This window comes from Pipistrellus kuhlii, unplaced genomic scaffold (genome assembly GCF_014108245.1).
Source record: "Pipistrellus kuhlii isolate mPipKuh1 unplaced genomic scaffold, mPipKuh1.p scaffold_m20_p_26, whole genome shotgun sequence".
NCBI classification, from domain to species: Eukaryota; Metazoa; Chordata; class Mammalia; order Chiroptera; family Vespertilionidae; genus Pipistrellus; species Pipistrellus kuhlii.
The window spans coordinates 7,930,444-7,957,695 of NW_023425525.1; the positions used below are offsets into that span (position 1 = coordinate 7,930,444).

Genomic DNA, 27,252 nt, shown 5'->3' on the forward strand with positions numbered 1-27,252 from the left:
GATCACTATGGATGCAGAGTAGAGAACAGTTGGCAGGAGTGGGTAGGACACCGGAGCCAGACACACCAGTTTGGAGATGATGGCAGTGGACCAGGCCTGAACTAAAGCAGCAACAATGGGGAACAACCAGCAAAAGAAGGGGGTGAGAAGGCAGAACGGATAGGGTTTTGTGATGGACCAGACGACACTGGTAGAAGTCAGGGAGAAGGTTAGGATGACCTGAGGTTTTGCTTCACTGAATCAGCGAGTGCTGGTGCCACTAACAGAAACAAGCAATCTGGAAGAAAGATAGATTTCATTTTTAGAAGCTTCTGCTATGGCACCATAGCTCTTACCGGATGGAGGCTGCACTGGCACCACTAAGCTGAGGTGGTGATGAGTCACCCAGCCAGTTGTGCATTCAACCAATGTGCCTGCTCCCGGCACTGTGCTGGGCAGTGAGAGGAGAATCGCATGCCATGGCATCATTGCCAATTCTGCCCCTTACCGGCCTTGAGGCATTCGCAAGCTCATTAACTTCAGAGCTTCCACTTCATCATCTCAAATATGGTGATAACCCAACAAGGGTGATGATAAACAATGATTTCAACAAAGAAGCAGAAAGCAGTTGGCCTTGTGGCTAATGGGCCATATTGGTTACAGAAGAGTCCAGAAAAAGCCAGGTGAAGAAAACTAACTTGAGAAATGTGCCAAAACTGGTTTGGCTCAGTGGATAGAGCGTCGGCCTGCAGACTGAAAGGTCCCGGGTTCAGTTCCGGTCAAGGGCATGTACCTTGGTTGCAGGCACATCCCAGTAGGGGGTATGTAAGAGGCAGCTGGTCGATGATTCTCTCTCATCGATGTTTTGCTCTATCCCTCTGTTTTCCTCTCTATAAAAAAATCAATAAAATGTATTTAAAAAAAGAAATGTGACACACCTGAATAGAAGTGAGGCGGGACCCAGGTCCATCAACCTCTTCTTCCTACACCACAGGGACTGTCCCTTTTACCCACAGTGCAAAGGGAGGTGACCGTTGTGTGGATAAGGGAAATACTCTGAAAAAAGCACAAGAACGTTGGTAAAGTGGAAAACAGTTATCAGTAACGTTTCTCATTTTGAATAATAACTTTCTTTCCGTTGTTGTTTTCAGTAAGTGCAGATTAATCCAAAATGTGGTACAGTCTTGTTTCCTACATTTCTGTGTCCCTTATTAGTAAAACTAAGTGCTTTCCATTTTAGGAATTTCATAGAATTCGCCTGTTGGTATTCTACAATGATCTGAGGCATAGCAGAAATCGTTGCAGCTGTCTTGTAGATGAAAGAATGAAGATCTTACGGCTCTAACGAGCTACTGAAAGAGTGAAAATCATATGCTCATTGATGACAGCTTAAATCTCCACGATCAAGGTTTTAATACTATGTTATGTCATTTATTTAGAAGGATCAAAGATTTTGAGACCGCAAAACATTGTTCAGCAAACCCTTGTCAGTGTCTCAAAGAACAGGTCTAAGGGGCATTTCAGAGAATTCCTTGCTGCACTTTCAACTCCCTCGATGTCCTAAATTTTGAAACCCTTTCTTGCACTGGCTCTTTTCTCTTAACCTTCAACACGGTAGGGTCTCTACCCTTCCTTGACTGTTAGAAATAAGGCGAACCCCCCAAGTCAGGGGTCCTGGTAGAACACAAATCAGGAGCCAGGCAGCAAGGCAAATATCTTTACTTCTATGTCGGAGGGTGCACACACATGGTCTGGAAGCACATGCACACCGAGCAGACTGTCTGCTCTGGTTTAGAATCCCTGATGCACATGACTTGTCCTTTGCACTTGATTGGAGCTCAGGCGCACAGTCTTTTGCGATTGGCTAATCCAAAGGGAGGGTTTGGCCTTTGCTGTTTCAAGATGGTGGCCCCAAGGGGAACTGCAAGCCATGAGGCCAACATGGGGCTGCCAAGTCATGCAATCCAAAATGGCAGCTGTCTAAACTGTTTTTTTAAACATGACTTATTTATGCTCACATTGACTCTTTGTCTTCTTCTAGACATGATTCTATCTATCTTTTCTTGGTCGGGGGTTTTGAAAAAAATAATGCACATTCAAAGTATGGTCTCCACTCCCTCAGCCCCTGTCCTTCAGCCCAGGAGGCTGAGGCCTCGCCAGGCCTCCTCCACTGACCACAGGGACGGCGGGACCTGCCTGCAGCTGACACTGTTGAGCAGCCCTCTCTCTCCAGGCTTCTCTCCCTCTCCTTCCTTCTCTCCCACTTCCTTCCTGGGTGGGCTCCTCCGTCCCTGCCTGCTCAATACAGTCCTGTGTTCTCCATCGGCCTCAGCCTTTCTCTCTTCTCACTCTGGGGTGAAGGAGGTAGATCTCGACCTTTTGGGGGTTGTGGCACAGTTTGGAACTGGAGAGTTTTTGGAGGCAGCCTGATGGTGTCCAGCTGCATGAACTAGCTCCTTCCCACGGCGCAGCTGTTTAGCTAGCAATGCCTGTTCCCACCGGCTCAGGGAGCCCTTTCAGAACCATCCGGGGAACCCGCAGGAGTCTCCCCGCATGATGTTAATGGATGGAATGCCATGCCTCTCAGCTCTACCCTCAGCAGTAGGGGCGGTCCCTCCCCTGTGCAGAGCCTTGCACTAAAGGCCCACGTCTGAATTCTGTCTGACAGGCAGCACCCACCCAGCCCGTGGCGGGGGGGCAGCCTTTATGGAGGGTGGGCCCATTCCCCTGTGCCTTCAAATCCCTCTAAGGTTGTATCTTTTTATTGTTGTTATTGTGATGCAATATTCGTAGCACAACATGTACTCTTCTCACTACACTGAAGTGTACAGTTCAGTGGCATTCAGAGCTCTGTCAGGGCCAGAGCGACCTTGTCCTCTGCAGCCCCCACCTCTCATGACACCGCCCGGCGCATAGGAAGGGTGCAGAACGCTTAGGGATGAATCCACGGAGGGCAATGTCCCCGGGTGGCGGCGCTGGGCCCCGTGTCTCCTGCCCTGCAGCCCGTCCCACGCCCCCTCTCAGGGCTCAGGCTCAGGCTCAGGTCTCCCCTCCTAGGCGCACCCCGAGGCTGGACCCGCCCCTCCGCCCGGAGACCACGCCCCACCCCCTGAGACCCCGCCCACCAGCCCCGGAGACCCCGCCCACTGCTCCCGAGCGAGGCCTCCGTCCCGGCGCGGAGCAGGTGGGGGCAGCGCCACAGCCGGCGGCCGGGGAGCGAGCGGGGCGCTCCGAGCGCAGCACCGGGAGCAGCGGGCCCAGCAGCGAAGGGAGCTGGGCGCTGGGAGCTGGGCGCTGCGAAGGGAGCGCCGAGCCCCGAGCCCCGAGCCCGGAGCCCGGAGCCCGGAGCGCGGAGCCGGGAGCCCGGAGCCCGGAGCGCGGAGCCCGGAGCCCGGAGCCCGGAGCGCGGAGCGCGGAGCCGGGAGCCCCGAGCGCGGAGCCTGGCGGCGGCAGCTGGAACGGCAACCGGAGCCCGAATCCTGCCCGGCCCCCGCGGTAGGTAGCGGCTCCGCGCACGTCTGGGTCCGTGAATGAGGGTGGGGGACCGGCCCTGGCGGCGGCCGCTCGGGCCGTCCCAGAGCGGAGTGACCCGGGCGGGGCCGGGATGCGGCTCCTGTGCGGTGTCCGGGGACCTTGCCCGCGGCCGTCAGCGTCGGGGCGCCGCGCTGCCCGGAGCTGCCACCCGCTGCCGGAGCCTGCCGGCCGGCCGGGGTAACGGGACCCGGAGGAGGGAGGTCACCGCGGGCTCGCCTGGTTACTCCCGGACCCGGATCTCCGGGGAGCGGCCCCGAGCGCCCAGGCCGCCCGGCGGGCCCTCTCCGGAGCCCCCTTCCTCTCTCTCTTCCCAGTGTCACCCCCAGAACAAAAGGCTGGGGTCTCGCCGGGGCGGGGGCTGCCCCGAGAAGATCCAGGGATTGCACAACTCTGGGGGGTTTGGGGTACAGCAGCCGCCCCCCAAGCAGGAAGCCGGTCTGGAGTTGGGAAGTGACTTGCCCACGGTCACTCGGGAGCACAGGTCTCGGGACTCCCCTCCCAGTTCTGGCCACGAATCGCCTTCCAAGTCTTTTGGGGGAGGGGGGGGGTTGGCAGAGAATACCCCTCCACCTCCATACACTCCTCAGGCCCGGGGGAAGGGGGGGTGCCCTGCGGGTCTCGGTGGGGGTGGGGGGGCAGGTAGGCACCTGTCGCGGGAACAGGCCTTCTGGACGTGGCGTGCCAGCCGCGTGGGGCGCCTGCTGCGGGCGGGGGCGGCTGGGGACGGGTGCGCGCTGCGCCCCGGGGAGCGGTCCTGCGCCGGGAGCGGGGAGGATGCTTGGGAGGAAAGTTACTCTGTAGCGGGACGTGAGCTCCCAGCCGCGTGCAGACCTTTGGCTGCAAAACGAGGGCCTCGTCCCACGTGACGTGTGTGATTTAGAAAGTCCGTGCCCTCGCCTCCTTTCCAGGGTCTTGCATCTCCCCAGAAGAAGGGTTGGAGGGACATGTTTTGGTCAGCAGTAGCGGTTATCACCACCACCAGGCCACCAGCCTTCCCTGGATTTTTTATTTTTTATTTTTCTTTAACTTTAGGCAGAGCTAATGCAGGTGATAGAGGTTAGAAGAGGGGTTGCCTTTAGGCCTGGTGACCACCTGGAGGGGAGCTTCAGGGGTGCTGGGAAAGTGCGCCCCTCGGCCTAAGCAGCCATCCCTCGGGGGCACGCATATCGAAATGTATGGTTATTCCCTGGAGATTTGTGCACTTAAGTGTTACCTCAATAAAAAAGTAAATAAAATTTTAATGCCGCATTCCAGCCAGTGCATTTTAGAGAGACATTTAAAAACCACAGACTCCAAATCAGGAAAAATAAAAGGACGGGGGCGGGCAAAAGAAATTTGGGGACTTACAGGAAAGGAAATATACCAAATGCCTTAACATGCGTCACCTCATATGACACAATTGTTGCTTTTCCCGGATGAGAAAATAAAGGGTCGTAAGGTTAAATGCCTTGTTCAGAGGAGCCAGAGTAAGAATCTGGGTCCACAGACTTTAAATTCTCTTGTTGTTATTACTCCTCCTCACCCGAGGCTATTTTTCCGTTGATGTTTAGGGAGAATAATAGAGAGAGGGAAGGAGAGAAATATCTAGGTGAGAAAACACATCGTTTGGTTGTCTCTTGCACAAGCACCTGACCAGGGCCGGAGCGGGGGAGGAGCCTGCAACCAAGTACATGCCCTGAACCTGAATCGAACCCGAAACCCTTTGGTTCACAGGCCCACGCTCTATCCACTGAGCAAAACTGGCTAGGGCAGTGGTCGGCAAACTGCAGCTCGCGAGCCGCCGCGGTTTGCTGCTCTGTTGACTAATGAGTTTGCCGACCACAGACCCTCGATTCCAATAATTATAGGCTGTCGTTGTTCCTTGTGATTAGGCCCCAATCCCAGTGGTAGGCAAACTCATTAGTCAACAGAGCCTCAGTTTGCCGACCACTGGGCTAGGGCCACAGACTCCGAATTCCATACATGCAACCATGAACAGGCTACTTGGGCCACCTGAGTCAGGGCACAGCTGGCTGAGTGACAGCTGAGTGACGGAGACGTGGAGGCTGGCTCCCTGCCATGCCCCCTTTTTGTTCCTTTCCAGGAGTCTCCGTTGTTTTCAAAGAATTGCCAGTGTGAGATGGTGTCACGCAGACCGGAGTTAGCCGGCAGCAGAAGGGATGGAGGCAGTGCGTCTAAGAACACACCGTTCTAGGAGCAGGAGAAAGCCAGCTGGCCCAGTTGGCAGCATTCTTCTTAAAAGATGTATTGTTCTGAAACCATTTAGTACAGGTTGTGATTTTAAAGTCACACACACGAGAGAGAGAGAGAGAGAGAGAGAGAGAGAGAGAGAGAGAGAGAGAGAGGGGCGGGGAGAGAGAAGGAATGAATACATAATATAACCTAGAAAAGGTCTCAGAAACCAAAATGTAATTAACTCTAGAAGAGAACATATAGTTTTCACCAGGGAAGATCAGTCAACTTCCTTACAGTCTGGAATTTATAACCATATGTTCATCAACGCTAAGTTAAAAAAAAAACAAAAAACCGACAAACGTGACTCAGCAGATGGAAGGAAACTTGTTTTCTAGCAAATGTTATTATGAATACCCAGGAAATCTGGTGCAGAAATATTTAAACTTTAGGGATCGGTAACGCGGTACCTAGAGGGAAATCTACAGAGAAATGCATCCTAGTGTGTGATCTCCTTCTGCCCGCAATTCAGAGCCTAGAGAAGCAGGGACGTGTCTGTTTTACCAGCCAGTTCCCCGCGGCAGCGTTGTGTGTTTGGAACGACCACGTTCGGTCTGAAGAACCGGGACGAAGTGGGGCAGCGGGAGAGGTCCCTCTGGGTGAATGGGCGCCGCCGAGTGCCATCGGGCATGATGGTGCGTCACCAAGTTATCTTTAGGAGAGTTTTGCCTCGTCACAGCAGCGTTCCTGCCATCTGGCTGCCGGAATGTTTAGCAGGGAACCGTGATGTTTGACTGACTTCGCTGACGGCATGACAAAACAGACTCGGGGAGGGAACTCTTCGGGCTGAGCTGGGGCTGGCGAGGCGATGATTAATTCCTTTTTGATTCAGCCGCGGCACAAAACCCAGGAGGCGTGGGGTTCCCAGCTGGTGCCGAGCAGGTGCAGCACATGCCTGCTCGGTGGCTTCAGCCAGTTTGCAATTCTAGTTGGGTCTTTCCTTAGACCTGTTCAAGCGGGAACCTGACCCCCGTGCAGCTGGGGAGTCATACCGTGCGCCTCAGGGTGGACGTGCCAAAGAGACACCGTGAAACGGAGCGGATGTGGCAGGAGCACCCCAGGAGAGTCACAGGGCCAGGCTGTGGAGGAAGGTTTTCAAGTAGATCTTGAAGGAATATTCGTTCTGGGTGGGGGCTGTATTCCGGCAAGTCACTGGTTCTGAGAAGGTGGCATCCAGGCCCACCCGTGGACTGTAAGTCAGCTCCTGGGAGGAGGTCCGAAGAGGCAGGAGCCAGCCTCTGCTCTTGAGCTTCTGAGGACATGTGTGCATGTGAGTGCACGTGTATGTCTGAGTATGTGTGCGTGTGAGTGCATGTGTGTGTCTGAGCAGGCTGCCATCCACTGTGCCTGAAGAGTAAAGGCTCACACATACGGAACCCTTCATGTGATGGGCCAGGCTAAGAGCTTCATCGGTATGAAATCATCCAGCAGCCCTAACATTCTTGTTCCCATTCTCAGTTGGGACAGAGAGTCTCAGAGTTACTCAGACAATCACGTCACACCCTGTGTGGTCTGCCGTCATCCCACTCCTAGCCCCGCATGCCCTGTACCTGCCGGCCGCACCCTTATTGCACCTGAGCTCCCGGAGGGCAGGCCTGGGCCCACCTCCCCTCTGCTCCCGACCCTGCACCGGGCCTGGCCGTGATGGGGACCGACTGGGTGAGGGAAGGAAAGAATATCTTTATGACCCGAGATAACAAGCCAACTACTTTTTTATTGTTTGTCCTTTTGACTTTCATTGTCTCATTGCCTTCTGTTGATATAGCTGATCAGGCATCATTGTATGGACAAGATGTATAATAGATATCTCCTTATGAAAGAAACATGCCGAGCTCAGCCTATAAAATCAGAAGGCCTCTGCTTCATTTAGAAATTAAATATTGTTTCTTCTTGTGTATGGCTCATAATTCAGAAAACCCGAATCTTGCTTTCATCACTTATTTGTTGTATGATTGACTTAACTGCTCTGTGACTCACTTTTCCCATTTGTAAAATGGGCATCATCATAAGAGTACTTATCTCATATTTAGGGCAAATAAATTAAGGTAAGTCCAGTACTGTGACAGTGCCTCATTCATAGCAATGTTCAATAAGTTAGTAATTACTTTTTTATTATTATTATTACCTGACACTTTTTAAAATTGCTTGCCTTACATTGGTCCATAAAGCATTTGAGAAGCTTATAAAAATAGGTAGTAAACAACACTAAATTCATCCTTAAGAGAACACATGGACTAGAAAATGAGATGAAATCAGAGCTATTTTAGAGAACAAGACTGTTTCATAAGGTGTAGGTACTTTCTAGAGATGAGTTTACTGGAAGGTCTACTGTAGTTTCTGGAGATGGGATTAAAAAATTGGTCCGAGCTTCCCAGGAGCCAAAACAAAGAGAAAAACACAAACAGTTGTTACCCGACCCGCAGTGACCGGGGAGATAAAAACAGATCAGTTACCCAGCTTTTCCTGATCCTGAAAACTGGAATACCTTTCTCCTGGGGGATCTTTGAAACAGTCCGTGTTGCCATAGGGATCTAAGCCTCCGGCCCGGCCTCTGCCAGGGCGACAATGGGAGCTTTGTGGAAGAAGGCAACAATCAGGCTTTCCTAGAATGTTACTGACCGCCGAACCGGAGACATAATCCCGGAGCACAGCCAGGGAGAGCTTTCTGAAGGTCGTGCCTTTTCCTGTTTGACAGCGTCCCTGGGAGAGAAGACAGACTCTTTCTCCAGAGGTTATCATTCTTGGGAGAGTCAGGTGAACGAGTCCATGTGAAGAACGTTTGTTCTGGCTGCGGCCGTCCACGCGAGCCGGATCCGTTCACCTGGTCCACAGGGCGAGGGGTGCCTGCCACGCGAGTGCTCGGTCGTAGAGGAGTGTGTGGGGGTGAGTTTTCTTATGCCTGGTGGTCCCCTGATCCCCCCTTTGGCTGCAGTCTGGGAAAAGAAGATTCCAGTGCTCTCTACTATCTTTGAGCCCCTTATTGCTTTCAGTAATTCTTTGTAGTGAGAATAAATAATATTTTATTTTTAAACTTTTTTTAAAGCAACTAAAATAATGGTTATTTGTAGTACCCATGTACTAACAATTGGATATGATGTCTATATCCAACGAATATACTGTATCAGGTCTGCATTCAGCGGCCAAAAAAGAAAAAATACACACCTCAGAATCCGGCCGAAATGGGTGCAAGTTGATTTGTGTTGGGAAAGGCAGTCCAGGCTGCTGACCTGTGCCATCGGAGAATCGGCCTCTCTCCATCCCCTGGGCCTGGGGGCCTCATCCTCAGTCTGGGTGCCTCCTGGCCACACACGGCTGCTGCATCGCTGGGCCTGCATCGCTGGACAGGCAGGGGGCAGAGGAAAGGGTCAGCAGCCCAGAGTGAGGCCCTTCCATGAGGGAGGCGTGCCGTGCTGTTTCGCTCAGCAAGTAGTGCCCTCCCACCTACATCTCAGGGACTTCCTCCTGCATCTCATTGGCCAGAGTGATGTCACAGGGTTACCCTATGTGCATGACAGTCTGAGAAATCACAGAGTTTTAGCTGAGCAACCTGCAATTGCCACGCCAGCCCCCTCTCAAATGAGGGCTTCTGCGATGAGGGAGGAGAGAGGATGGTTACTGAGCGGCAATCAGCAGTATCAGACACCCGACTGGCTTCATTCAAACGTACAGGTGACTCCGTAATGTAAAATTAATTTTAAAATGTCGTACTTGCCAGTTCTTCATACAATGAGCATGAAAAAATAAAACACACCCAACTGCCTCGTGTCAAGATCCCTAAATCGCTATCACCAACCCTGCTTTCTTGAATTTCAGCTCTAAATTTCCACTTGTCCAAAGTACTTCATATGCTTCCAGTTAAACTGACCGTTCCCTGCCCACCCCCCTGCCCCCACACTCACTCCTGTCTTCTCCATGTACCACTCCTTCGTCTTGGCAAGGATCCTGAGGGTCAGCCTGAGCTCCTTCTCCTCCCCTATCCCAGCATCCAAACGCATATCCCTCTTGGCACAGTCCCATTGCCTGCTCTAACTCAAATAAATGTCCATCTTCCAGCCTACCTGTTCTATTCGTTGCTTCTCCCATAATTTATTTTCCACACATGCCCCCTGCAGTGCTGCTTTTAAAAACAGGAATATCTAAAATAAAAATAATAATAGATAAAATAGAAATGTCGAACATCTTTCCTTTTTTATAAAGGCTTACAAAATAAAGCTCGAACCCCTTGGCAGCCTGGCCCTGTGAGTGCATGCTCGCCGCCACTGGTTGCCACACATGCGCACACAGCAAAGTTCTGCGCATACTCTCCCCGCTCCCTTCAGCCATGGAAGGCCTGGCTCAGAGGTCTTCTATGCTTTTTGCTTGTCCATAATCTACAGAAGCAACTAAGTAGAATCTAATGCATGTTTCCAAAGCATTTGATATTTCTTTTTCTTTTTTTAAATCTATTGATTTTTTTTTAATAAAAAGTAAGAGAAAAGATTAGAGAGTTAGAAACATTGATGAGAGAGAAACATCGATCAGCTGCCTCCTGCACACCCCCTACTGGGGATGTGCCTGCAACCAAGGTACATGTCCCTGACCGGAATTGAACCTGGGACCCTTCAGTCCGCAGTCTGACCCTCTGTCCACCGAACCAAACAAGTTAGGGTAGCATTTGCTATTTCTATTAATATATTTGTGTCCTGGATTCTGTTTTACCTAATGTTAATCATGCTGTACCTGTTTTGTTTTGTTTTTTTTAAATAACAGCCTTACTGAGATAAAATTCACATACCCTAACATTCACTCTTTTCAAGTATACAATTTAGTGGCTATTAAGATATTCCGAGTCACACAACTACACTGTCATGTAATTCCAGAACATTTTCATCACCCAAAAAAGAAGTCCATTAGCAATCCCTTCCCATCGCCCCTCAGCCCTGCCAACCCTCATCTACCGTTTATTTCTAGGGATTCACCTATTCTGGACATCTTATGTAAATGGGCTTGTATAGTATGTGGCCTTTTGTGACTGGCCTTTTCACTTAGCCCAATATTTTTATTTTATTTTATTTTTTTTGCGGGGGCGGGGGGTGATCCATGGGATAGCGTGTGTCAGCACTTCATTCCTCTTTATTGCTGAGTGATATTTCGTGGCCTGGTCCACTGAAATTTGTTTATCTGCTCATAAGTTGATGGACATTTGGGTTGTTTCTAGCTTTGGGCTTTTATGAGAAAAGTGCTACTATAAACACTCGAGCCTGAGTTGTTGTGTGGGGTGTGTTTTCATTTCTCCGAGTGGCATTGCTGGGGCCAGTGAGAACTGCTGGACTTCTCAAGGAGCTTCCAGACGTCCGCAAAGTGGCTGCGCCATTCACAGCTCGCCAGCCATGCATGAGGGTTCTGCACCCGTGTTCGGTGTCTAACGTGTTTTCCTCCTTTTACTTTCAGAATTTCAAACATCCTTTCGTCTTAGCTGTGTCCCTTATAAAGAAGACCTAGCTGATTTTAGAAAGCAGTTTGAGCATCTTTGTCTTTCAGCGGGGGAATTTAGTAATTGGTTTACCGTGATTGTGATTACTGATACATTGGAACTGATTTTGTCCTTTTGAGTACCATATTGCTTTATTGTTCCTTCTCTTTTTTTTTGCCCCTTTTATGACTTATTCTAGAATAGTGTCTGGTGCATAGTAACTTTCAATTAGATTATGGATTATTGTTTGTGAATAGGAGCCATGTGTCTGTAGACTTATGCATTCACCAAGTACATATTGATTCCTGCAACCCGTGTTCATGGTGTCACTGAGTGGCTGGCATAGTGTCTAATATAGAGAAGAAGCTCAGTAAATATGGACTTCAATGCACTGACTAGGCAGAGTCTGCTGTGCTTGTCAGAGGCTGGGTGGAGTAGTGGGAAGTGCACAGGCTTGAAGTCAACTCACTTAGGCTGGGTACAGTTTTGTGATGTCCTGACTATTTGATCTTGAGTGGATTAGTTACATCTTTGAGCCTTTGTTTCTTTGTCTGTAAATGGGGTTAATAACATCTACTGTGCAGAGTTGGGATTGGGGATGGAAAATAATTCTGTAAATAACAATCAGAGTGATGATACACTTAGTCCATGCGATCTGTTGGTTTATTAGTGGACCATTTAACATAGCACTCCCCATGTATGTCAGTGTTAAGACATCAATTAAACTTATAGTCAAAAAATGGCATTGACCCCTTTGCTATGTGTCTGAAATAAATTATTATGCCCTAATAGCAGGGGACATTTCCCCCCTCATATGGTACAACTGCCTATTAATGATGGAAATAGATTTTAAACCTCTAGCATCCCTTAAAGCCATTGTCCCCAACACCCTTTTAAACTTTTGAATAAAATATTTTTGTATCATGCCGCTCTCCAGAAAATCAGAGGAAAAATAAAGCAGCTTCAGAAATAGGGAAGAGAAGAGACGAAAATAAAACAAGCAAAAGAAATAGGTAAGATAGCTGCTTAAAACAAGACAAGTGGGCAAACATATTTCCTAAATTTAAAATGAATTTTTTCTCAGTCTAACAGCTTCTGCAGGACTTTTTGTCCCCCCCACCCAAATGTGTATCGCCTGAGGTTTTAGAGATTCACCTGCAGGCTTCTAGACGGAGCCACAGGGGACCTGGGTTCAGGCCTGGCGTTGTCTTCCTGCACTCCTAGATGCTCGGTGTGTTTGAAGTGAGCCATACAAAAGCGTGGTCATGTTGATATTGTCCACATACATTATATTTGCCTGAAAAGGATGATAGGTCAGGATCCCTGTCCGTAAGATCTAGGAGTACAGTAGTCTGTGGCTGTTGAAAGAAAGTCACCAATTATTTCAGACCCACCCTCACCCCTCCCCACCCCCACCACCGTGCTTGCCTGTGTTCTCGCATTTAATGAATAACAGGGATCAGTTATCACTGGAACCAACTCACAAATGATTCATGCCTGATGGACAAGCGTGCTTGAAAATGGTTCCTCGCGGTGCGTTACACGTGTATTAATAGAAGAATTAAACCGGACGTGTTATGGACTGGTTTGAGAGAATTCTGTTAGTCTACTCCTGGCTGATTTTCTGAGCCTGCGTGGTCAGTCATCTCTGACCCTGTGGGCAGCTCTAGGGGTGATTTCAGGTGCCCCGGGGGGGCAGGGGGCAGGGGGCAGGCCTGTGCAGGGCCAGCTCAGCAAGGCCCAGGGCCACCCTCAGGGCTGTTCTTTATGGACCCAGCAGCTGGTCACCGGACCTGATGGTCAAGACAAATTTATGTTTTTCCTTATTCATCTGTATTTACCTTTTAGATGTAGAGATGTCTCATCAGATAGTGCAAAGCATTTTTTTTTTTTAATGCTTCACACTAACCCCAAGAAGGCAAGGCAGAACTTTTATTTTTTAAATTCGTTTTTCAAATAGGTAGTAACGCAAGTGAAACATACTTACAGAAGTGTCAAAAGGATATATGGTGCAAGGCAAGCCTTTCTCACATCAAACTCTCAGATCAGTCATACATTCCTCCAGGGACATTTTATGCACATGTGTCTGTGCAGAGAAGCTGATGCCTAGGCACGTTCTAACGGGTCAGGAGGAACGTTCCAGGCGGTGAAGGCTATCACACTCCGCCCGAATGGCACTGACAAAGGCATAGAGATAGGAAGGAAAGGTATGGCCCTGGCGGGTGTGGCTCAGTGGATAGAACGTCAGCCTGTGGACTGAAGGGTCCCAGGTTCGATTCCAGTCAAGGGCATGTACCTCAGTTGCAGGCACATCCCCGGTGGGGGGTGTGCAGGAAGCAGCTGAATCGATGTTAATCTCTCATCGACGTTTCTAACTCTCTATCCCTCTTCCTTCCTCTCTGTAAAAAATCAGTAAGATATATTTTAAAAAGAAAAGGTATGTAAGGAAATGTCACAGGTGCGTGTGGGCAGAGGATAGGATGGAGGATAAGGTTAGAACCTGACTGCATAGAGAGTCTTGACAGAAGTATATGTTAAAATTAGAGATGCCATTTTTTCAGAAGCATAGCTGTTATATAAAATGAAGCTTACTTATAAGTGTATAATGAATATCATGTATTTTTAATAAGCCTCGTTCTTATTTTAGCTAATACAAAGGCAGCAAAAAATGTTAACAATAAATGACAGGAAAGCATTATTTTCTCCTTCCTCCCTTGGGACTCATATGATTTTTATGGCATTTAGCCATAATATAAATATGCGAGTTAATGATAAATACTATCAATATCTCCGATTTTCTCTTCACCAAATACTGTTCAAATATTATAATGAATTCAATGAATAATCTGGGAACAAATTTGCATTTCAATAAAAATCTCATTTTAAGAAGCTAATTTATGAATTCATTGTAGGTGTGACTTACATATTAGAGTGTGGTTAAAGTTCGTTTTCCTTTCAGAACTCACGTAGACAATCCTTTGGGCATTTCAGCAGATGATTATCTATAATATCTGGTTAGAGCTGAGCAGATGCCGCCTCGGGAGCTAGTGTCGGGGCTGGTGTTTCTCAGGCGTCAGACGTTCTTGGGTCACCGAGGTGAGAGGGGAGTGGACACTCCGCTGGGTTTCCCTTCCACTCTGTGTCTCAGTGCCAAGCAAGTACAGTGTGCCAGTGTCCCAGGTCCAGTCTGCTGATGTTCAGTGAGCCCACGGGAGAGGTCTGCTCGGGAAAGGATGTAATTCTGACTGTGTGGGGCAGAGTTCCATCTGCCAGGTGTTCTGGAACAGGTTGTTCCAAACTCTGTGGGGCAAAACAGTCACTTGATAAGACACCCCCGAAGATTCTGATCTGTGGGACATTTGTAGGCCATTGGGGACCCCTGAGGATGTGGCAGATGCGGTCACATTCTTAGCATCTGATGGCAGGGGGTGCATCACGGGGGCCTTTTCATGCAGCTGCCTCAAGGGCCCTGGACTGCGCTCAGGCCCCATCCCTCTGCCGGCTGCCTGCTGGTGAGGACTCGGAGCCCCAGGCTCCAAAAGGGGTGGCATGTGTGGCTCAGGAATGCTGAATGTGGGAGGCTGGTGTGCTGGTGACCCTAGAAAATTCCAAGTCCTCTTCTCTGCCAAAAAAATGATTCTGACTCTGGGATGGAGACTGTGTCTTTCTGACGTGCTTCCATCTCCTAAAGCTACTCACTGTGGTCCCCAGACCAGCCTGGGAGATTGTCCAAAATGCAGAATCTCCGGCCTCACCTCAGTCCCAATGAATCAGAGTCTGCATGGGAGTGCCTGCGACTTCCTGGCACTCTGCACGCTTCCAGACCGTCAGATGTGAACAGACTCTTTCCTCCGTAATTGCTTAATTATTATCCCTGTCAGGAAAGAGCCTTCGCAGCCAACAAGTGCCGCACATAAAGACACCCTTTCATCTTAGCGTTTGAAAAACCATTCCTGTGATTTCAGCAAGACGGAAGGCCCTTGGTACCTCACCATCCTCGGATTTCTGAGGATAGATGAGGTGGGCAGCAAGGATGCTTGGCTTAGGGCAGTGGTCAGCAAACTCATTAGCCAACAGAGCCAAATACCAACAGGACAACGATTGAAATTTCTTTGGAGAGCCAAATTTTTAAAACTTAAACTGCTTCGAATGCCACTTCTTCAAAATAGACTCGCCCAGGCCGTGGTATTTTGTGGAAGAGCCACACTCAAGGGGCCAAAGAGCTGCATGTGGCTCTGGAGCCACAGTTTGCCGACCACGGACTTAGGGGAAGTGAGGGACAGAATTAGACTCGCCTGGATGAGGTCCCTGTCACTAGAGGGCCTCGACACAATTTTTAAATCCTTGCAAAATGAAAGCAGAGAAGTGAGATGGCCTGAATGACACCAGGTCAGCAAAGCAAAGAGATGAGGTTTGGGAATCAGAAGGGCGAGGGCTCTCACCCAGCTCAAGGCACCTTCTGAAGGTTAGTAGGAGCCGCATGCTTTGTGTGATTTCTCCCTGGAAATGTCGGCGTCTCCATGGAGCTGCTGGGAGGGTTCACCAGATCAGTGGACTCTCGGCGCCTGGCCCAGTGCTGACCACACGGAACGGTTCCAGAATTCCACAGTCGATGCCATCATTCACGGGCTCCTTAATTCGCTCATCACCCACTTGCTAAACTGTACTTGTCACCTCGAAGTCAATCCTCACAGGCGCCTTCGCGGTCATTGGGAGATGTGTGCAAAGTAGGGGGACACTTGAGTGCTCTGATGCAGGCATGGCAGCTGAGGTCCCACCCCGTGACTGACCCCTGCCTCCTCGTGGCGGCTCCTGTGCTGTGAACTAGTGTCTGTTCACATCCTGGGCAGGGCCATGCTTTCCACAGGTGGGTGTTATGCCAGCGGTTGCCCTGTTTTAATGGCCTCCAAGGGTAACGTCCAGGTTCCGCCCAGGGTTCTTTGCGTGGAGGGAGGCTGAGGTGTGCCTGATGGAGACAGTGTGTGTATGAGATCAGCCTCCTTCCATCACGAGGGACCATGCTGTTGGCATGAATGTTCACGTAACAACAGCATACGCCTCTCTATAAGGTGTCTTGAAGCAGGAACACACGTGGGACAAGATTACATATTAATGCGGTGACAAAAATCTTGTAACCAGTTGTCCACAGGAACCTAGCCCTGTGTACCTCCTAGGAGCAGTGGTTTGGGGTTTGTTCACTCGAAGATCCTGACAACTTGATAAAACATACCGACCGCAAATGATGGGAATTCGCTGTCATCTATTTAGTTCCTGTGTTAGGCAGGTGAAAAATGAGTGGCTATAACAAATTAACTTCAAACTGCAGCTTAACACAGAAGTTTATTTTTTTAGGTATGTAACGTCTAATCAGGTGTTAAAAGGTGAGTCGGGAATCCAGGCTCTGACATCTTTTGGATGGCGAAAGAGAGAGTTGGAGGTAGGTCTTTATGGACCAGCCTACAGGTGGAGCACATCACTTCTGCCTTCTTCCTATTGGCCAGAGGCCAGTCACATGGTCACAATGAACCGCAAAGGAGGCTGGGAAATGGTACCTAGCTGAGTGCCCCGGGGTTCCGTGAACAGCCCAGCCATAGCCCTCCCTAAGGTGACTCCCTATGGCCGTTTCCCCTTAAATAAATGGCGAAACGCTCAGGTAAGAAACAGTTACCTTTTCCAAGTTCCTCTTTTCATCTCTTTCCAGTTCATCACCAGGGGAAGCAGGTCTTTGTCCTCTCATCTGTCTCGGATAAAAGACGGGAATCCTCATATAATGAGACCTCTCTGCATATTTTCTCTTGTTCTATTAATACTTCGGCCAGCCTTTCAATACCTACTATCACTGTTGGCTGCAGTTATTTTTGCCGCGGAATGAAGAGTCACATAAAGAATGCGCGCAGTGCCTTCTCTGAAAGAAAGGGTTAAGATACAAATAACGGATCACTTATTTTTGTTCCAACTAAATTGCGGACTCAACGTCGAACGTGCTTCAGTGTTCAGCCAGTAAAATGCCGGCTTGGTCTGGCCCTATGTTAATGAATGTGTCAGGTGGTGAACTAAAGAGTAAACGACACCACCAGGAAGAAGTCCCTGCTGCCCTCCGGGATCTCTGCCCAGGTTCACTGTCGTCTTATGTTGTGGACTCGGATGAGTATTGTTTCTCCAGGCTTTCTGTCCTGATGTTACTGTCTTGGGAAGAGGCAGGGGCACAGTAATTATCCAGCTTTAGGAATTCTAAGGGGGGGGGGGGGGAGATACCTCGTATGAAAACTTTGGCTCCCATAATGATCAGTTCATGCACATCTTTGAAACTCTTATGAAACTATCATGGGCTTTTTCCACAAAGAAAGGTGGACGTTCACATACATTTTTTAAATTTTGTACAGTGTTAGGGGAGGCTTACCCCTGCTGAAAACAAGGTGGTTCTGACCTTAGAATACTATCGTGGGAATGCATGTGACCAGCCTGTCACATAGCAGCCAGACAGAACCAACATGTATTACGTAAGCAAAACAGTAGACCCTGCTAAGAATCAGGTACCGTGTTACATAACTGCTCTTTACTGCTGGGGATAAAAATATTAGCCCGGAATAATACGTGTTTCCAAGCTGAAGAAGCAGGCACAGGTCTTGTTCTGACCTTCTAGTGACTAACAAGACAAAAACAAAACAAACAGAAACACACACCACAAAACACAAATTTACCCCTGTGCAGGTCTGATGTTTATTTCTGTTTCTGCTTTAATTGTGTTTAGAGTCTCACATAGGTCTTCCTCTTCCTGTAAACTGTGGGACTTGCCTTTAGTGTGGCTTTTAAGCCTTTGCAATGTGCCTTGATATGGAGTCTAGGGCACACACATATACACACACACACTGTGCACATGCATACACACGCACATACACGCACACACATTTATAGGAGCCCAGGTGTCCTACAATATGAACTGTTTGAAACATAACTGTGTTTGCAGAACAGCAGCAGGAAGCCCTCAGTGTAGCAAACCAGATTTGACGCTTTTGCAGAGAAGGGTTGTGCCCCCATCCAGACGATTGTATGGAAGCCACAGGGGGACACGATACAGAAAGAGCTGCGGGGAGAGGCGGGAGCAGGAGAGTGACGGATGCCCTTTAGGGCCCTGCTCGGGGCTGGCACCATGAGGAACGTGGCGCCCGCGACCTGCAGAAAAGGTTACACTGCATTCCGTGTGCTCTGCTCGGGGAGCGGGGAACATGTACAGAATAATTTTTTAAATGCGTCAGAAACGATAAAAGTGTAATGCGAAGGAGGCAGAAGTCAGTTATTTGGAAAGATCATGGAATGAGGAGTTGCTATTTATGTGTTCTATTAATTTCGATACAGAAATAGCTGCGTTTTATCGGTTCCGTCACCCAGTTCTCTCCAGAATCCGGCTGCTCTTTCAGTCTCCAGCACTTGGCACAATGCCTGCCTCACAATAGACAGTATTTATTGAGAGGAAGAGAGACAGGAAGGAAGGAAGAGCCCATAATATCCATATATCTGTGTGACATGAATTACCTGTGCATGAATAAAGACGTTCACACTTAACACTCTCTTCTCTCCTTTTCAGAGCAGAAACCATTCTCTTGGGACCGTTCACAGGCAAGAGACACCAACGCTGTGACATATGCCAGTTCCACCGCCACCTCCACCTCCACCTCCTCCTCTGCCTCCGCCTCCCCCGCCTCTGGGAGCACCTCCCCCTCCCCCGCCATCAGCACCCCCGGTAAGGCCTGTTTTTCTGTCTCGCTGACCGTCCAGCGTTAGCTGCTCTGAGCACACTTGAGCAGGAGGTTTGGCACGTTCTCGGAACCAGCCACCACTGAGCTCTCCTGTGACAGGTGGCATCTCAGGCGGCTGGTCTGATTCCCCAAGAGGCTGGGCAGGTCTTTCTCTGCCTAGTCCGTGGCCACACACACCTCAGTGTCATCTGTCTACAGGCCTCTGGGTAATTTCTCTTCTGATTCCTGCTGCTCCATGCCGGCTTCCTGAGCTCCCTCATCGGCTCTTCCCTCTCACTGGGAAGCTCGGAGGTGGGCAGCCAGTGGGGCGTGCTGCAAAGCCCAGTTCCAGTGTGTCATTCTATGGTGACCACCATGGCTTGGGCTTCAGTTGCCTGGTGCTGGGCCCACGTCAGAGAAGTGTCCTACGAAACGCCACAATGAAATAGAAATCTCTAAAGGAAATGTCCCTGTCCACACCAGGCCACGTCACCGGTGTGGCCGGATGCTCTCTCTCAGTTTAATAGTTTGGTCTGGGCGGAGGGTAGGAGAGGCACGGAGAGGGTGGTGGTTTAGAGAACAGGAATTCTCAACGTGGGCCCCACTGGCATGTGGGGCCAGATCCTTTTTGTTGTAGAGGGTTCTTCTGTGCCCAGTAGGGTGTTTGGCCACAGACGGCTCCCGTTCTCAGTGGAAGGTGGAAGATACGGATGCCATGGCGATGTGGCACGCAGAGGCAGGGCTGCTAGGGATGCTCTGGGCCAAGTCAGCCAAGCCGGGAACTGAGCCTCACCGGCCATCCTCCCCTGCTCTGCACTCTGCTCCCCAGGTGTGGGGACATGACCTCAGGTGTGCGGATGACGAGACTGTGGGGAGTGTTGGTTATGAGGTCCCCCATGCATGGCCACAGGCCACCGTAGAGCACCAGTATGCCTGAGACGTCACCCCCTCTGATGCCACCTTTGCACGACAACCGTGTCTGAACTCCCACGGACCGAGCCCTGCCTGAACCTTTGCCTGGAAAACAGTGGGAAGAAATCACATAGATGAGTTACACAGGAAAGCTCTCTGGCCAATACATAGAAAGTGTAGGGGGAAGTTGGAAGTTCCACTGATGAACTTGGCCCCACAAGGGATAAAGGAGAGGGACAGTTTATAAGTAAAGGAAGCATACATGAAACTGTCACAGGAGTCTTACACAGAATGGTTAGCACCAAGAAATGCAACTGATAATCACTTCAGATGCCACAATGCACCCGTAAACTTCGCCAGAATGAGTCAACTTGTCAAAACCCTTATTGTTGGGGATTTGGGGGAATAAGCCCTTTTTTAAAGCTTTGCTGGTGACACACCAGCACCTGGAACTCTGTGTTCAGCGGCCCTTTCTGGAGTATTCTCCGGCAGAAAATAGTGGTCTTAAACGTGTCATCCTTTTCCCCTGGAAATCCGGTGGTTTTATTGTTGAGACTTATATAAGGATTAACCCTAAAGGAACCAAAAGGAATGTATCCAAGGATGTGCACAGCAATGCCATTTATTCTAGCAAAAAATTCGATCTTATGAGCACTATGTGAAATGTGTTAGGTCATGCTGGTAATTAAAACTTGCATTATGCCACAGAGGTAATTAAAAATTATATTTATAACTATGCCCGTTATGGAACGTAGACATGGAATGGTGGTTTAAAAGCACAATGACATTCGCTATCTATTATATTTAATAGTAGAGCTCAGAAGAGGATTTTTAATTCTGATAAAATTTTTAATTTTATTAGGGAATTATTTTTCTTGAAAGACATTTAAGTCCATAGTCCAGTGGAACTTTTCTTTTTATAGCACTTACATAAAATCCTTGGTTTCTCCTCTTGGCGCACAATGCCTGCAACATTTATTGTCTGGCCCTTCGAGGGAAGTGTTTGCCAACACCTGGCCTGCGAGACGGCTGGCTTCTCCCAGCCTTCCTGTGCCTCTCTGCGTCCCTTTCAAGGACTCTCCCTTCCCCTCTTGGCTGTAGCCCGCTCCACCCACTCAGCCTGCCCCTGCCAGCATCTCAGACCTCACCGGCACCCTGTCCTCGTGTCTTCTACTCTAAGGCGTGAGCATAGCTGTGCTGTTCGCCTGGAAACCCTTTCTGCTCCGCTCCGCTCTGCTCAGCGGTCACTTCCCTGGAGCATCTCTTCCTCACAACCCGCCCCCCCTTGGAATGTATAACCTACATTCATACCCTCCCCACAGCATGGATCAGGGTTTAATTCTGTTTATTGGACTCGAGTCTGAATTTTATGGGTTGTGGTCTTTCGGTTCCAAGCACCTGGCTCACAACAAGCACTCTGCTCATTGACCGAATGAATGAATGAATGAATGAGTGAATGAATACATGCACGCAAACATCGTGTAAATAGGGCTCAGCAATGGAGCTAACCCTCTTTATAACCAGTGTTCAGCACTGTGGACATCTAAGCTATGGACCAGCATGGCAGATCACTACATGCATGCGGTCTTTGATTCATATATGTAACCTTTGTGTGACTCGTCTGATGGTCTGTAATGAAAAGCACGCCTGTCAGCTTCACCTTCGCTCGGGAAGAGCTGGGGCTTAGGCCGGGGCTAAAAGTTTTTGGTTTCTTCCTCCTACCGCTCGCCTCTCCCCTCCTGCCCCTCCCATCCTAGTCTCCACCTCTTCTTTAATGAGCATCTTTTCTTTTCCAAGAACGTGGGCGTGATAAACCAGGAGAAGGACCGGTGGAGTCTGCCCGTTTGGGGAGCAGGCTTAATGCCAAACAGTCCTCGCCATCCTGTTCACTGTTGTTCCTGCCCCTGGCTCCCCTGTCTTTTGAGTTCTACTCCATTTCTCGTTCATTTAAAATCCAGGAGCAACAGAGAATTGCCTGCCTGGAGCATGGGTCCACTTATAACTATATCATTGTTGTTGCTTTTGTTACAGGATGTAGCCTTTTTAAAAGATCTAAAAAAATACAAGGGTTTGATTTTGAAACGCAGCAGAATGCTACTGATCTTTGGTTTCCCGCGTGGACCCCCTGGCAGTGTCCAAGATGAGAGAACAAACGTGGTGACAGGCTGTGATTTGTTTCCTCGTCATGATCACGTAAGACTGCCTCCACACAAGGAAGGAAATATATATGTGCGCCTCTGACCAGCTGATAGGTTCTTTGGAGTTGGGTTCCCCATGCAAAGCCTAACAGTAGGGCTGTGAGTTTTTATAGCATTGTTTTTCAATGTTGCTGCTCAAGTTCAACCATCCTAAGGAGGAAACGGTTCTTTATGTAAAATCAAAGGGGCCCTGGCCGGTGTGGTGCAGTGGTTGGAGCCGTGTCCTTTGTACCAAAGTGTCTCGGGTTCTAGTCCCTGTCAAGAGCATGTACCTGTGTCTCAGGTTCAATCCCTAGCCCAGGGATTGAACCTGATGTTTCTTTCTCTTTTTCTCTCTCTCCTCTTCTGTCTTTCTCAGCCCCCTCTCCCTCTCCCTTGCACTCTCTCTAAAAATCAATGGAAAAAATATCCTCTGGCGAGGGTGAACAAAAGCAGAGGAGAAACTGGCTTGCGAACCATTTACTTACCATGAGAAGCAAAACTCTCAAGTTAGGAAGACGCCCTGACTTCATAACCAACACTCCCCATGGTGCCTTCTGTTTCTGCCTGCCTCTTCCGGGGCGTGAAGTGTAAAAATGCGTAAGGGACATGACAGTGAAAGGCATGTTGGGGCCCCTCGCCGTTCTCTCCTTCCTGCTTGCCAGTCTCTGCATCCAGGTGCCCCCGTGAGACGATGCATCTCCTTGTGGTCTGAGGGCCGCGTGGCGCAGGGGCGAGGCGGGCCTTGCACGGGGTCAGGAAATGCCAGCCGCGGGCACCCTGGGAGGGTTCCCACCACCTCCAGCAGGAGCTCGAGGGCTATGCAAACACATGCCTGTCTGCGAACGAAAACGCGTAAAATGGAGTCTTATCTGAAATGGCTCCAGAGCCTCTTTCTGTGTTGTGTTTGCTGTGGTTAAAAAAAGGAAAGGAAAAAGCTGTGTGGAAGGGGGCTCAGCAGACCGGCATATTTCCCTGCGTTCCGCACACGGTAATTTGCATGTGTGCCGGTGGTGCCTTGGGAATAATGAGAGGCTTAGAAAACTTAGATGCTGTCACTCACGTAGGTCCCCAAGCCCTGGTGCTCGGGTTAGTGCCGTCAGTAAGGGATCGGGACGGTTACCCAGGGTCGCCAGTGGCCGCTGGGACAGGGAGGAGCCTTGTGCATCAGGCCAAGCCGTTGGGCTATAGGGTTACATTTGTTCTCTGCTTAACGGCGTGCAAAACGACACCTTTGTCCTCGAGTCCGTTTGAAAACTTAATTCCCCCACCCCCACCCCCGGTTGGCGGGCGGGCACCTGCCCGGGAGAGGTGCAAAGGGCCGCACGCCTCCAGCCCGGCTGGGCGAGCAGAGCTGCCAGCGCCGGACAAAGGCCTTTATCAGGGATCCTGGGCGCCCGCTCGGCGTCTGAGCCCCTGGAGGTGGCAGGAAGGCGCTGCGCGGTGTGAGGCCATCGGGCCATACACAGAGACCTCTGTCACCTGCAGCAGGGCCTGCTCTCCAAAGCTTTCCCCCACCCCGACAGTGCCGGCTCTTGGCCTTGGAAATCTTTAGAATTGCAGTGGAACTGACAGCTGCCCCTGGACATTCCCCTACCCCGGTGGTCGGCAAACTCATTAGTCCACAGATCCTAATATCACCAGTACAACGATTGAAATTTCTTTTGAGAGCCAAAATTTTTAAACTTAAACTTCTTCTAAGGCCACTTCTTTAAAATAGACTCGCCCAGGCCTTGGTATTTTGTGAAAGAGCCACACTCAAGAGGCCAAAGAGCCACATGTGGCTCGTGAGCCGCAGTTTGTCGGCCACTGCCCTACCCAGGGTGTCGTCTGTACGTACGTGCGTGCACTGTTGTACCTGGGGGCCACCTTGGTGTGGAGCAAGGACCTTTGGGACGTGTAAACCGCTCGGCCCACTGTCCTTTCATACAGACCTGCCCCCACCCCTTGAATCGAAAAGCCAGGAAGTCAGTGCTTTCCACCCCCACCCTCAGATTTCTTCGCCATGTCCCCAGGCGGCCTGCTCAGATTCCTCTTTTCTTTCTGCTTTGTGTTCCCATCATTTCTCTCCGTTTGCTTATTGTTGTTGTTTTTTCTCTCCATTCAAAAGGGTGGGTTTTTTTCCTTTTTTTTTAATAGAAAAATAAAACAAAAACATTTTGCAAGTTACACTCTGAGTAAAACCGAGGGTTAACAGCAGAGAATAGGCATCCAAGAAGCAGATACGATGCAAGGGAAGTCAGTATTGTTTTGTCTTTAGTTGACAGCTGGGCTGCCCATGGGCTCCAAAAAAATGGGGTCGCTGCTGCGAGCGATGCAGGCACCGTGGGGGCAGTAAGGACCACTGAGCTCTGTAGCCACACTGCCCTGACCCTGACCGAGCCATCACGCACGTGGACCGAGCTTTTGCTACCCAGAACTATCCAGTCTGCCTCTGTAGAGAGGAGAACCTGAGTCCAGAGCAGCCGGGACTCCGATCTTCTGCCAAGTCTGAGAAGCTCGGGCCATACGTAAAAAGTTGTCGATTGCTGCTCAGCCATGGAAATCCTGAGAATGCAACTGGTTAGTCCCAGGCCAGGATTTTGTACCTGCTGTTGCTTTGTCCTGACAGACTTCCTGCATAGGGGATCCTCGGAGTCTCATCTGTGGGAGGGGCCCTCCTGTCCTCTGAAGGAATGACTCTTGCTTCTCTGAGCTCCAGGGCCTAGATGTGTCTCAATGCTGTGACTCTCTCTTGAGCAGACGCGTCGAGGATGGAAGGAACTCAGGACCAGTGAGCAGTGAGTGAGTGACTCTGAGACAGGGAGTGCGTGCCTCGGTCAGGACTAGCCACGTCGTACGCACTCAGTGTCTGGCATCCCTTCCTGAGCTAGTGGGTTTAGGGGAGATACTGTCCTTCGCAAGGCAAGCCCACTGTGGGTGAACCAGCCCCCACCTGCCACCTGCCACCTGCCACCTGCGTGAGCCCTATCGTGGGCCCTGCCAGGACATCGTTAACACGTCCGAGTTGTGGTGGGAAGAATGTTTTATACACCAAGTGCAACAAACCGGTGGATAGCGGGAGATAACACTCGGGTGTTATTTGTAAAGCCATAGAAAGTCCTCTGGCACAGCCCTCCCCATTGTTTCCAAAGAGAATAGACCGGTTTGGACCGTTGCTTTACATCAAGACAATTAAAAGTCAGATAAAGCAACATGGCGTACCCGTTCTGTAACACGGGAGCAATCAGTTTCCATTTCTGTGAGGCCTGTGCACCACGGAGGAGTGGGAATGTGTTTGCAAGCTGGCGAGAGCAAGTTTCCATCTGGAGCACACACAGCGTTCAGCACATGAAGGCGCAAGAGCGTGCTGTGCCCCCGTCCCCCGCTCGGCGCTCACTGTGCCAAGCTGTGGGTGTCAGCGGGGATCTTGTAACAATGCAGGGTGGTGCATTCAGAACGAAAATGTCAGCTTCCAAGCCACGTCAGATCAGACACTGAGTCCCTGCTGGGCCTTTTGATGTCAGGCTAATGACTTTAGTCACTCGGAGCCTCAGTTTCCTCATCTGCTAATGGGAAGACAGTCGCCCCCTCCTAGCACACACTGACCTGAGAGTGGGAGCTCCCTGCAGGGGGGGATTTCTGTCTGTTTTGCTCGCTGTGCATCCTCAGCGCCTGAGCAGCGCCTGGCATGTTGTAGGGTAGGCATGCGGCAAATACGAGTTGAATGCACGCATCATGGGGCCCCTGTGAGGATCTGATAAAGTAGCCATCGAAGCTGTGCTCACTCAGGGCCAGCTCAGTCAGCAGTGGCCACTGTTACTTCAGGGACCAGGAAACACTGTGCGAGTGACCAGATTTGAGTCTGATAGACCCTGGGGTCAGTGCGGGCTGGGAGGTCAGAAGTCAAGGTCAAGGTGGGGAGCCTGGCTTATTCAAAGTGGGCAGTCAGACCAGCAGCAGAGAAAACTGTTCTTGTAGCAGCTCCAGGAAGCTGGGACTCAAAAACAGGTGGGCAGAGGTGACCCCGTCTGGGTTTTCGGGGTTCCAAACCTGCTGTGCCAGTAGCTGCTACTGCTGCATGATTCTTGGGATCTGGTTTGCAGCCTCTCCTCTTTCATGCCTTGTACAGAGTGGAGTGGTCTGAGTCCGAGGGGGGGGCGGGCGTGGGTGTAGAGGGTGGTACTGGGATCAGCCACAGACCAGAGCCATGAGCCCTCAGCTGTGGGGCCTTTAGGGTCCACGCAGTGAAATGGCAGCCTGTGCGAGTATGCTGAGCATTGGGAGGCTTTGTTTTCTCAGCTGCTCTGCCATCTGTCCTTGTCGTTTTACAAGCAGCTTCGGCAGTCGCAGACCAGGAGGCTGCCTAGGTGAAGGGCACACGTGTCTTTGGAAGGTTTGATGGTGATGCTCATGCAAGACTTCCAGATCGCCTGGCTCGGAGCCCCCACCTAAAGCAAAGAAAACTGTCTCTGCAGCTGTGGCAGCTCCAGGAAGCTGAGACTCAAATGCTGAGGCTTGGTCTTTCTCTGCCTGGCTCAGCGCTTCATTTAAACACTAGTGACCAGGGGGAATTTGAACACTGATGAGGTATTAGGTGATATAAAGAAATTACAGTCAATTTTATTTGACTATACTATTGTTACATTTTGAAGAGCTTATACACACACCACACACACACACACACACACACACACAACTAGAGGCCTGGTGCATAAAATTCGTGCACTTGGGGGGCATTCCTCAGCCATGCCAGCACTCTCTCGCAGTCCAGAAGCCCTCAGGGGACGTCCAACTGCCATGGAGGTGGGAGAGGCTCCTGCCACCAGCACTGTGCTCACCAGCCGTGAGTCTATCCAGACAGCCGTGAGTCCATCTTCTGCCTGAATGGTGCTCCCCCTGTGGGAATGCACAGACCACCGGGGGGAGGCTCCTGCGTTGAGCATCTGCCCCCTGGTGGTCACTGCGTCATAGCAACCAGTTGTTCTGCTGTTTGGTCAATTTGCATTTAGCCTTTTATTATATAGGATATATGTTTGTATATGTGTATAGATATCATTCAGTGTTAGATATATGATTTTAATAAGCAGAGAAGAGCAGGTTAGGGCAAAGATAAGACAGGATTGGCTGAGTTTGATGATTGTTGAAGCTGGTTGGTTGGTGAACCTTGAGGCCCAGCACGAACTCCAGATAACCAAAGTGGCTTGTGACACTGTCGCATTTACTGTTCTGGCCCTGGTGCAAGGACACC

At 50.1% G+C, this 27,252-nt stretch overlaps 1 protein-coding gene across 1 annotated transcript in view; it reads left to right on the top strand.

Moving 5' to 3' along the window:
- Positions 1-3,337: 3,337 nt before the first annotated feature.
- WIPF3 (WAS/WASL interacting protein family member 3) overlaps positions 3,338-27,252 on the top strand; it is a 47,906-nt gene continuing 23,991 nt past the window's right edge. The window contains exons 1-2 of the mRNA XM_036453768.2: positions 3,338-3,474; positions 18,783-18,938. Coding sequence (XP_036309661.1) covers positions 18,840-18,938 — 99 coding nt within the window. The 5' untranslated portion in view covers positions 3,338-3,474; positions 18,783-18,839. The remainder of the gene's footprint in view (positions 3,475-18,782; positions 18,939-27,252) is intronic.